This window comes from Nicotiana sylvestris, chromosome 2 (assembly GCF_000393655.2).
Source record: "Nicotiana sylvestris chromosome 2, ASM39365v2, whole genome shotgun sequence".
NCBI classification, from domain to species: Eukaryota; Viridiplantae; Streptophyta; class Magnoliopsida; order Solanales; family Solanaceae; genus Nicotiana; species Nicotiana sylvestris.
In genome coordinates this window covers 2313168-2326068 of record NC_091058.1, presented here as the reverse complement: position 1 = coordinate 2326068, position 12901 = coordinate 2313168, and the positions used below count along the sequence as shown (strand labels likewise).

General features: G+C 35.1%; 1 protein-coding gene across 1 annotated transcript; it reads right to left on the bottom strand.

Moving 5' to 3' along the window:
- Positions 1-2717: 2717 nt before the first annotated feature.
- LOC104249567 (cytochrome c1-2, heme protein, mitochondrial) lies at positions 2718-7713 on the bottom strand. Its single transcript, XM_009806007.2, has 8 exons — positions 7607-7713; positions 7298-7372; positions 6168-6388; positions 4962-5241; positions 4815-4886; positions 3459-3575; positions 3305-3370; positions 2718-3222 (listed from the first exon to the last, which is right to left on the bottom strand). Exons 2-8 carry the CDS (start codon positions 7355-7357, stop codon positions 3106-3108), a joined length of 933 nt encoding a protein of 310 aa, XP_009804309.1. The 5' UTR covers positions 7358-7372; positions 7607-7713; the 3' UTR covers positions 2718-3105.
- Between the last annotated feature and the right edge of the window lie 5188 nt (positions 7714-12901).

Below are 12901 nucleotides of genomic sequence, written 5' to 3'. Positions count from 1 at the left end.
TGTGATATAGCACCTTGTTATTTATATATACTTTTACCTAGCTCTGGAATTTTGGTTACATGACTCCTTGAAATCATATGCTTGAGAGTTGTGGGTGGTCAGACAAATACAAATAGTACGCGCGGGTCCGGGGAAGGGTCGGACCACAAGGATCTATCGTATGCAATCTTACTCTGGATTTTTGCAAGAGGTTATTTTCACGGCTCGAACCCGTGACCTCATGGTCACATGGCAGCAACTTTACCAGCTACGCCAAGACTCTCTTTCATCCCGAGTAATAGTTTGCACTTAATGGATGTCTGAATCTTAATCATTCAGATCTCAGACATTAAGTGTGTTTGTTTTTAAAGTCTGAATCTTAATTACTCATATCTTAATCATTAAGTGTGTTTGTTTTTAAAGTCTGAATCTTAATTACTCATATCTTAATCATTAAGTGTGTTTGTTTTTTTTGCTTCACAATCACTTAATGGGTCTAAATAGGTCTGTATGATTAAGATCTATAATAGAGACTTAATTTCATTAAGATGCTATCACATATTCATTATTAACTACCGCCACTCCCTACCATTATCAACTATCGCCACGCCACCACCACCACCACTACTACCACCCTCACTATACTCAACCACCACTATCACCACCATCATCCTCAATCATAGTCGCCACCATTATCGACCATCACCATCCAACATCTTCACCACTCCGACCACCATCATTCTCACCCACAGTCAATACTTATTCACCTCAATTACCACAACCAACCACTCCATCACTATTAACAACCACAGCGGACACCGCCCATCAATATAACCTACCACCACCTTCCTCAATCACAAACCACCACTCGCCATGATTAACTAACACCACCCACAACCACCATCCTCAATCATAATCGCCACAACTATCGAACACTATTAGCTACTAGCATGAACCATCATCATCGACCAAAACTACCACCAAGTCGGTATTCACCCGTTAGCCATCACCACCAATAACTATCATATTTTAAAAACTATATATTTTATTGATAGAATATTAGATTAGTTAGTATTTCATTTGAATTTTATGTTTATTATTTTTTAAATAAAGATAAATTTTATGCATTCAAATGTTAAAAATCAAATAGTCTTAATTTTTAGTATTCAAATCTTAATACACATCTTAATATATTCAGATGTGTATTCAGATTCGGATATCTTAATCTTAATACACATCTCAGAAAACAAATGAGGTCAAGTGTGTTCGCACTAATTTCTGCGACGTGTTAACATCCGCCAATGAATTAGCATCTCCATTCAATATTTTGACTTTTGAGTTACTTGTTTTAGTAAGAGAAGAGAGTCATGTTTTTCTTGAAATTGTGTTGTGGATAAACAGTGGACGCCAAGTACTTGTCGGGTTGTCGTTTACGAATTATCTAAGATAGGAAATCTTGTTTTATATTAAGATCAAATCTCGTACCCCAAACCTTTAACTAGCCAATCTGTCGATGGCATGTATGGTCCCTCCAGTCCACAATAAACAACTTGTTTTTCCTTCAATCATTCATCGACAGCCAATCAAAATATCTAAGGAAATTCAATTCTTCTCTATTCTCATTTCCATATGATATTGGCGAAAGGACACGTACTTGGACAAATGGGAGTATAATTTTAGTTTGTGGAACTTGGCTATTGGCTAGTTTCTAATTGGTATTGATTGGTACAAGTTCCTTTCCCTTTAGTAACCTTTTCTTAACAAATTGATAGAGAAGAAAAGGACATGACTCACTGAGTTTATTGTAATATATACTTTGAATGTGGTCTCTTAACAACTTGTAAATTGTAATCTTCAAGAAAATCCCATTATTTGGCAATCTCACAAAGTGGGGTCTGAGGAAAGTAGTGTGTACGCAGACTTTACCCCTAACCCGATGGGGTAGAGAGGCAATTTCCAATAGACCCTCGGCTTAGGAAGACGGAAATAAAACAAAAAGAGATAATTCATCAACAACGTCAGCAAAAACCATAGAAATAGTAATAGAAGCATAAAAACCATAAAATAGATGACATGCAATAACAATACCCAGTAATTAAGGTCCGGGGCTATGATAATCAGAAAGATAGTGTGGACTCAACATTAACCCCTAACCATCTAAGATCAACCCTATCAAACCCGCACTCACCCCCGGTATGAAGTAGAAAAAGCTCGATTACCCCCTAGCCTACAACCCTAATGTTTGACCTCCAGACTTTCCTATTAAGGGTCATGTCCTCGAAAATCTACAGTCGTGTCATGTCCTGCCTGATCACCTCACCCCAATACTTCTTAGGTCGCCCTCTATCTCTTCTCTTACCCACCAAAGCCAACCGCTCACACCTCCTCACCGGAGCATCAAGGCTCCTCCTCCGCACGTGCCCGAACCATCTGAATCAATAGTAATGGCAAAATCTTTGCTGATTAATATATGTTAGGCAAGAAGTACGCCATGTTAATAAATTCATTTCCATTAAATAGAATTCGACGAGAACATAGCCAAGCACTTTTATTTGCCAGAACCAGTTAATAATCTATTGTTCGATAATACATGTAACACACGTAAAGTGCAAATCCGCTAATCCAATAGCAATAGACTTACCACTAAATTTTATTCAATCAATGTTGTTTGTGCCCCTTGGAATAGGATTTTAAGTGCAATATTGCAACTTTGACAAGTTTAGTCGTACAACTACAGATGCAGCAAGGAAAAGTTGTGTAAAATTTCACAAACAGTGAACCACCAAACAAGCTGCATAACATGTGTTACAACCTCCAAAACAATGTCGAAAAAGAAAGATGCCTTTTGGAAAAACGAGGTCACTCAGAAACCTGGGAATATAGCAAAACTACAGGGGAAGTTTGAACAAGGTGAGAATGTCTCCCCTATAAAAGCCAAACTTAAATAACTAAAGTTACAGGAGCTTCTTATTCTAACTCCAAATAGAAGAAAATTTTATAGCCTGTTCGCTTCGCCCAAGAAACAGGCCATTCCAGAGTAAGACGTAAAACAACAAAAGTATTTTGAGAAAGAAAATATTATTTGCCTGCTCAAGTCTCTCAACAAGCATTCGAATAGGGGATGTTCTAATTGACAACATCAAGGACCAGCTTCCGTGATTTGAGAACAGACCACCTCAAACGCCTGTAGTAAGCAGCTTGAAGTAGAGCAAGGGACAACACAAATATCCACTTGAAGCCCATCTGCAATGCAATACAAATATATCAGAAACTACTACCAAAATTAGCACAAATATCATCTGTACAAACACCAAAAACAACAAACCAGTTTTCTCTCCTCCATCTCTGGTTCAGCAGCCCAAGTCAAAAACGACACCACATCTTTCCCCATCTACAGCATAATATAAGGACAAATTAGTATAGCCACAGCTGTGAAACTAGACACAGCCAGCTCCAGTAAAGTGACTAGGAGATCCAACCTGAGCTTCAGTTGCAGGGGTACCATCTTCATATTCAACAGCGCCATCATTAAGCATTTTAGGCATCGCGATAGCCCCACCAGGGAAGTAAGGATTGTAGTGAAGTCCTTCACGAATCTACAGTATAGTTGAATCTTGACAGATCAGTCAAAGAGACAAGATACACCAATTTCCTACTCTAACAAAAGATAGAAAGAAAGCAGAGAAAAAAATGAAAGGGGGAAAGGAAAGGAGGGCAAGTGTGACCAGTAGTCTCTGGTAATTCCAATTATCTTCTAATTAAATGGTTAACTTTAATTAGATAATGCTCGTAGTAAACAACTACAAATAGGAGAGTTAAGTAAACAAATCAACAAATGCATCAAGCATGTTTTTAGAATGGAGATTAGGATCCAGTGATTGGATCATAGTAGGATCGTAAGATCCAAGCAAATATGCAAAGAACAAAATAGTATACATTTTATATTTGATTTTTTATTCTTTTGATACGGCGGTGTCTGAGCCAGCTAGGGTGCACTTGGACTATTCCACCAAATACTTGTTACCTCCCACCAGCACAAGTATCGGGTAATTCTGCCACCTATATTTAGTCAAAAGCTAGAAATGAGGTTAAAAAACAAAGTTGTAATATACACATGGGTCAATTCTTTTGATAAATGGTTTATTTGCACCCATGGTCCTGAATTTTGTCGCACAGCCCGTACAAGTGAACAACATACAACAAAAGACCCATAAATTGACAAATTAGTAGCATCACCGTAATTGCTAAGAAGTTTTAAGATCTACAGTTTAATACAATACTACAATCAAGACCCTAAATTCTCATACAAAAATCGATATGGTCCTATGCAAGTAATTGTGAACAAACATAAATCCTACTCTAATCCTCCCACTTCTCGATTCCACTAGCGATTGGTTAAGTTATACACCCTCCACAGAATGAGAAGCCTAATCAGTGTCAAAGCAGTTCAAACGCCCTGCCCCCCCCCAAACCCCCACCGCAGTATCGAACATATCACACAACAAGCGCTGGAAAGTTATCCTACTTCGGTTACAGAAGGAAAGAAGAAAACACTTTGTCACCATATGCGTCATATGTTAGGGGTAACTTCCCTAGAGACAAACTAGTGACTTCAAATGTTATGAGAGAAACATGAGAACAGAGAAGTAATCCCAATTTACATAGTTTCTCAGGCCACTTAGGCCGCAAAATCAGCTACATAAAGCAAAAACAAAACAAAAGGAAGATAGGGAGAAAAACATTGCATATGTAAACCAGTAGCACAAAAGCTATAAAATTTCCAAGAAAAGAAATTAGTGCCTAGAAGAAGATACACAAAGGACACTGATACATACCGAAACACCAGCAGGAGGATCACGATAGCCAGTTAGAAGGGCAAACACATAGTTTTGACCATTATGACGTGCCTGAGAAACAGAATGTAAGAAAGTTGGGGCTGGTAACAGTTATTACTACAAATAGAAACAGAAGGGAGGCAATACTTTTGTAATAAGACTTAAATCCGGAGGGTAGGCTCCCCCATTAGCAAATCTAGCAGCTGCTTCATTTGTATATGGCTGAGGAAAACGATCACTCAGTTTACCAGGACGAGCGAACATTTCACCCTCATCATTAGGCCCATCAACCACCTCAATCTCAGCTGCCATGGCCTTTACTTCCTCCTCTGTATATGCTACCCCAACCAAGTCACGATATGAAACAAGTGACATTGAATGACAAGATGCACATACTTGTTGATAAACCTGGTGACCACGACGAATCCTATTTGCCAAAAGAGAACCCAAAACAATTCAACTAAAATAAGATTATACAGCTCACTATCAACAAAAAAAAAAGGAGACTGCAGCTAGTTGAATTCTGTAAGCAAGGCTCGACCACTTTCTTTTAATCCCAGCAGTATAAACTTAAGCAATGTCGAATATCTCATAAATGCAAAGATGCAAAAGGCAACTACTATGATGTTCTATAATTGGCGTCTTGAAATTACAGAGACCAGATTACAATAGTCACCAAATGACAAGCAGTAATTTTCATACTTGATGCTGGCAAGGAAATGATGCCACATTTAGAACACAACAGCAATGTGATGTTTGGATCATGAAATTCATAAAAACAATATCGTCACGCTACGTCCTCTTTTCCACTCCTTTGTGTGGGTTGTAAGAAAGAGTAGGAATGGTTATGCTAGGGAAAGCCCTTTCCAGCCAAGTCCTACTATCCTCTAGCCCTCTCAAGGAATGCTCATCCTAATCCTTTGGCATTTTTTTCATTTCATATATGAAAATTCCATGTGTTTGGGCCAAACATGAGAATGGAACAACATTTCCACTCTCTATCTGGGTGGAACAGCACTTCATTTAGAAAGGTCATTCTATGCAATGCCTCTCTCTTCTAAACAAAACCACACATAAACGCAAACAGAATGTAGTGCTCTTTAAGTGATTGAGTCATATAATTGTTGGATTGCACCTGTCAAAATCCCTCTACACAAAATCCACAGAGTCACCGAAATCCTTATCATTTTCTTTAGAGGGATGGAAACACACACTTCACAAAACATTCTTTATCAGAAAAACACGTAGAAGTCTGAAGTCCTTATCCTTTCTTCCGAAGGGACAAGGAAAGAGGGTGAACAAAAAAAGATAACAGAGAGCCAAGAGGGAATAGGAGATTCAGGAGTAACTCACGAAGCATGATCATATGAACTAAGAATGCCTGCGTGAGGCCAAGGATAGCTTGGACATTCCAATCCGTGTTCAGCCTCATCGGCAGATGCTACTGTCGCAAAACCTAAGAGTCCAGATACACCTGCTCCAATTAATGCCAATGATCTGAGGGACTTCATGCCACAAGATCCAAATTCTTCTTGAGCTTGTTTGGAAGCAATGGATGATAAAATTGGAGAGGCCTGAAATTCATGTGGTTTAATGAAAGATTTTGAACATGAAATTTTGATAGGACCCAAGTCTTTCAACTAAATCAGCAACAATCATAAAATCTTCCACATCAGCTATGAGCTTTAAGACAAACACCCAAGATTTCTCAAGCTACCTTTTGGCTTATATGAGACCAAGCAGTACAACACTTATACCTATATAACTTCGTACACAAGCAGGACAATGCAGACCCCATTGGAAAAAAAAAACAATCAAATGCAAGTTAACAAAATGCTTATCCTCTTTCCCATTTGCATTGTCCCAAAATGCTCACCAGTTTGCTCGATTGAATATTTTAATACAATCTAAAAACACTTAAATTTATACATAACCCACTTCTACTAGTCTTAAGAACTTCAATCCACAATTATATTTTATTCTTGTACATACACAAAAGTCAAAACATAAACCAACATCTTTCTTTTTTATGACAGTAGTGTCGGGGCCAGCTTGTGCACACCCCAACCATTCCACCAGCTACCTGTTACTTCCTACTAGCCCGAACACCGGGTTACTCTGCCCACCAAGGTTTAAAAGAAATCATCTAATGTTTTTCTTGTCTCAGCTGAGATTTGAACCTGAGACGTCATGGTTCTTCGTCACACTTCATTGACTACTAAATCATACCCTAGGGTGCAAGAATATGACCCAACATATTCTCGAATAAAAATTAAACAACTGTTTCCAGAATGGCCAATGAAATGCAGTTCAAATACGAGACATCATTGCACAAAAAAATCGGGAGATTAAAAGCAATATTTGAAGATATTAATTAAGGTATGCATTTGAAGGCAATAACGTCTATTTATTTACATAAACCAACAAACAGGAATATATACATCTGCTAAAAAGTAAAACCAAAAAGCAAAGTACAGCCATACCGAGGATTCAGAATGAAATTTCCTGCCTAATAACCGATGGATTGCTCTACCTCCCAACATTTTTAGTCAAGCCCTCTGTCAGTGCACCAAAAAGGTAATAATTTACGAAATAATAGATAAATATAAATCAATGGATCTGATTATTATACTCCAAACTCAATACGCTTACTATGATCTGAATTTGTGTTTTTTTTTTTTTTTCAAATCAACGTCAATAAGAAAGGCGAATCCAAAGATGCTTTGCAAAATGAAACAAGCAGATTCTTAGAGCTTCGAAGTATTTGAGGAGAAACGAAGGAACAAGCTTACCGGACAGGGATTGTAGAGAGAATTGATCGACGGCGATAGGACAGCAGGGCCTGCGAGATCCGGAAAACCAGACTATTCTTCGAAAAAACTCAGAATACAAAGACGAGGTTTGGCTTGCTCCAGTACGAGCTGTTCTATCTTTTCTCGTTGGGCCGTCCGAGAATTAATGGTATTCGGCCCAAATAAGAAAACAGCCCAGCTAATTTGATTCAGTTTGGGCCTTTGGATGATCAAAGGAATTTGGCCCAAAGGAATACCACCTCTTTACGCAATAGCCGGCTGAATTCACTATTACTTTTACGGAATTTTTACATTCCTATACATTATATGAAACTATATTACTGTCCCTACTCAAATTTTATTATAATTATATTTTATATACTCAATTACCATTTATGTACATTTTAAGGGAATTAATAATAATCTTAGTGCCCTAAAATTACTCTAACATATCTTCCACTCCCCACGTTTCTCTCTCCACATCCCACCCCCTCTCCACACGTATCTTGCACAAGAGAGCAGCAATTCCACCATTGACAACCATTAAAAAGCTTTGAAGCTTTGAATTCGAATTTGGGTTTTCAAAAAACATTGTTTGTTTGGATTGGATGTTGTTGCAAAGAATTGAGAATTCTCTCTACGTCTCTCTCTATCTCTCAATCCCAAATTTCAGTAATGTAAAGCAAAGGAAAAGAGAGCAGCAATTCCATCATTGACAACCATTAAAAAACTTTGAAGCTTTGAATTCGAATTTGGCTTTTCAAAAATCATTATTTGTTTGGGTTGGGTGTTGTTGCAAACAATTGGGAATATGGTTTGGAATTTATAACTCAATTTTGAAGGGTTTTGATGATGATTAGACTTAGTTTTGGCTGGAAGAAGAAGAAGAAGAAGAAGAAGAAGAAGAAGAAGAAGAAGAAGAAGAAGATGACATACATTATACTGCAGAAATTGTAGTAAAATTGTAGAAAAATTATATAAAAATTGTATTATGTTGATTATATATTTTTCTTTTATTTATTTAGATATTATATGAAAGTTGAACAATATTGTATAAAAATTATATTTAAGTTGTATGATATTGTAGTTGTATATAACTGAGTAGAAATAATGTATGAAAATTGTAGATAAGTTGTAGATGAGTTGTATAATATATAATTAGTTGTATAAAAATTATTTTTACTATGTATAAATTAGATACAAAATATACAAAAGACATATTGTATAAAATTTGTATTTAAGTTGTATGTTATTGTAGTTGTATTTAACTGGGTAGAAATAATGTGTGAAAGTTGTAGATACGTTGTAGATAAATTGTATATAAGTTATATATCATTAATCTGGAATCTGACTTATCATATATATTGTTATTGTTTGAGTCATGGCTTATATTTAAAAGCTCGGCTTATATTCTTACTTTATAGTAAACCATAGTTCATTATTATTTTATTTGAAGAGTTACACAAGGTTTTGAAAGTATTTCCCTTTTGAATCAGCTCTTCATGGTTGCTATTAATGCCTGTGTTTAGACTGACACACTGAGATAGTCTATTTACTGCATGTAATCTCACTTTTCATATCTGTTACATCTGTTTTTACCCTTATACAGTGAGCCTCTAGGTTAAAGCAACATTTAAATATCCATAAGATTTGGCGCCTTGGATGCATTATTCTTCAGTTTCTCTTATGTTTCAGTGAATACTCATTTCTGTCATTTGAATCATCTATGCTTTGCCACTAATAAATTGGACAAGATAAGAAATGACCATCTCAAAATCTGATTACATATCTACAATGTATATAGGAAGATTACTCAAACAGAAACAATATATATAGGAATATTATGTATTTTAAGGCGGAGGAAAAATATGGAAATAGAAGAGGAGAAAAAATAAGAAAAGGGTGTAACTAAATCCCTTAATTGAAGGCACTAATAATAGATTGAGAGCCTTTTAAGGTGGAATGTATATATTTTGTAAACAAAACTTGTGTAGGTAGGGTAATTTACTAAATATGAACATTTAGGGTAATAAAATTTCTAATAGTGTATAAGAATGAAAAAATCTCTACTTTTACTAGCCAATGTACATATATAATATATTTATCATATACGATTATACATGAATGTTATACACACACTATAAATTCAACTACTACTGTCAATTTAAGTAGCTGGGTTGACGACTATTCAAGTTAAATCTTCATTTTAACGGATAAATAATGTTACAATTCCATCTTCTTGATTATACAATAACAACAACCACCCGGTATATTTTCACAAGTGAAGTTTGAGGAGGGTAGGATGAACGGTAAAAATTACATGTGGCGCCCTATTTGATCGCCCTATACCCATATTTTTAAAATTATTTAACCTATACCCTAATTTTGACAACTTCAGATCTTGCGACTTATGCGCTCATTTTTTCCTCCTCTTCTTTTCTTTTCTCTCTCAAACGTGTTATCCTGTAAGTTACACATGTTATCGTTTCTGTAAATTGGACAATGGGACAAATCAAGAAGAAAGAAAGACTCGTTACTGCCTCTCAAACATATTACATCCCAACACAAAGTACGTAAATAATAAAATAAGAGTTTATTGTCAAAACTTGAAGAAGCATCAACTGAAGATTGGGACTGCAGGGACAAACTTCAGACATTACCAGGTTAAATTTTGTCTGAAGTTTGCAACTATCATGCCAGGAAAAATTATCTGAAGTTCGAATATAACAAGCTGATTTTGTCTGAAGTTTGCACTACAAACTGAAGAACTTCAGACTAATTTGTCTGAAGTTTGCACTATGAACTGAAGTTTTTTTGATTGTTTTTGCAAGTTAGGCCAAACTTCAGACGAAAGTATCTGAAGTTTTACTTTGATAAGGTCACACTTCAGGCAAAAAATTCTAAAGTTCAAACTTTAGACATAAATTCTTGTTACTTCAGATCCCGTAGGTCTGAAGTTACCCGAAAAGTGACTACGCTTGCAATTTTTTTTGCAAAACGGGTATAAGTTAAACTGTGACCCAAAACATGAGTATAGATGCAAATCCCCGGATGTACGCAACCTTAACCCTTTTTGATTATACACTGTGGAAAAATAAATACTTAGTATGACTTGTGTAGTTAAATGGTACTCCTCTACTTCATTTTGCGTATTTCTATTTCTTTTTCCTCTGTTTAAAGAGGAAACATGTTTTTATATATTTAAACATAATTTAATTTTTAAATTTCTCATTTTATTTTAGCTATATTTATTGTCATCTGAATATTATGGAATATTTAAAACCATAATTTCAAAATTCTTTCTTTAAAAAATTATTATTTGGATTAAAAAAATAATCTTACAAAATCTCATGTTTATTTTATTGTCGTCTTCTTATGTTTTAGCATAAAATTTTCAGATCATATTACTAAAAAAACATTAAAAATGGACCATATAACTACCTTGACAGATTTTTTGGGGGATTTGCATCTATACCTGTTTTTTGGGTTACGTTTTAACTTGTACCCGCTTTGCAAAAAAAATTACAAGCATACCCATTTTTTTGCGTAACTTCAGCATACGGGGCTGAATTAGCAAAGGCAATCACGCAAAACTTCACCATTCTAGTAGATGGGCCTGAAGCAGCAAGTGTGTTGAAGTTTTTGTTTGTAATTGCTCAACTTAAGCATAGTAGCTGAAGTTGTATTCTCTATTTGCTGAAGTTTTTGTTTGTAATTGTTGAGCTTAAGCATAGTTGTTAAAGTTTTGTTCTCTATTTGCTGAAGTTTTTGTTTGTAATTGCACTAAATAAGCAGAAATTTTTTTGTTCTAGATTCATTAGTTTTGTCATTAAGCTTTTTCAAAAACTTCAGCAGAAGATGCTGAAGTTATTTAGTTCATTTATAAAAACTTCAGCACTAAATAAGCTGGAGTTTTTTTTGGTCCTGCATAAGCTTTTTCAAAAACTTCAGCAGAAGATGCTAAAGTTATTTAGTTCATTTGTAAAAACTTCAGCACTAAAAGCTGAAGTTTTTTTGTACTGGATTCATTAGTTTTGTTATAATGCTTTTTCAAAATTTGCTTTTGTTAATTTTTTCTAAATTGTTGTAGATAATATGTATAGCATAGTTAGTCAGTGCTTTGAGAGATCAGCCCATCATACTGCTATAATCTTCTCCTACATTGGAAATTATAATTTCTGGTTATCATCTAAGCATTACATTTGAACAACTCTTACTATTTTATTATCTCTTGAAATCATGTACTTCATAATCCTCTCTTTTTCTTTTATATATATATTTGGGTTGGGGGTTTACTAATTGTACAAGTAATATAGCTTTTTCAACAGCAGCAGAAGAAAGAAGACGAAGAAGAAAATGAAGGAGGAGATATATGTTAAATGGGGGCGACCAAATAGGACGCCCAGTGTAATTTTTCCAATTCTTTTATATCAAGGAAATGATGGATCTTAAAACCAATCTACCACCCACAATTTTAAAATTATCATGCACGTGATTTATAGTACTTTTTGTAGGATTGCGTATAGGTGTTCGTAACACACAGCGGAAGACAATAACAATCCTAAGAAGATTTTTTCGTGTTTAAAATTTATTTACATGCCAAAGATCGGATCTAAGACGTACCTGGTAAAGAGTGTCTCGTTTCAAAAAATTTTCGATAGTGCGAAGACTCTATGCGTATCCACACCGAGACCGATCCTTGCTATCAATTCTTTGATCAATGAAACCCGCGAACAAATTAAACGAAATATTTTGTTGAAATTTTTCTCAAAAACTTCAACTAAAATAGAAAGAACAAGAAACTAAGTTTTCTTGTCAAGAATATTTCTTGGTTTTTTTGTGTGGCTTCTTAAAAATTATATCACTTGTTCACCTTTTTTATTTTGGGTGAAGTACGATATCTATATATATATATACTCAAGCACCAAATTATTAATTTATGTTAAGAAACACGTGAACACCGTTGAGGATCAAAAATCAAAATTGGATTCTTATAATTTTATGTTGTAAAATACAAATCCTATTCATAATAGGACAAAGTAGCCAACAAATCCTTTTGACCTTATACATAAACTACTAATCTCATTCTTTGAATTTGATAGCCGACGTGAAGATGTTGTCCAATTCTAAATTGGACTTTTCTTTCCAAAAAAAAAAACGAATCTCATTCAAATGGGATTGTGGCTGCCGAAAAATTAGACTTTGCATATTCAATTCCAATTTGGATTCTAAAATCCTTGTTGGTATTTTACTATAGAAAATGACATCTCATTTTTAAAAGGATATCACGTTGCT

Bases quoted from the DNA above. Each gene is read 5' to 3' on its own strand.
- LOC104249567 (XM_009806007.2), bottom strand. From the start codon at position 7,357: ATGTTGGGAGGTAGAGCAATCCATCGGTTATTAGGCAGGAAATTTCAT. The intron at 6,389-7,297 runs GTATGGCTGTAC...CATGAATTTCAG, and splicing joins AATTTCATTCTGAATCCTCG to GCCTCTCCAATTTTATCATC. The intron at 3,576-4,814 runs GTATGTATCAGT...ACTATACTGTAG, and splicing joins ATCCTCCTGCTGGTGTTTCG to ATTCGTGAAGGACTTCACTA.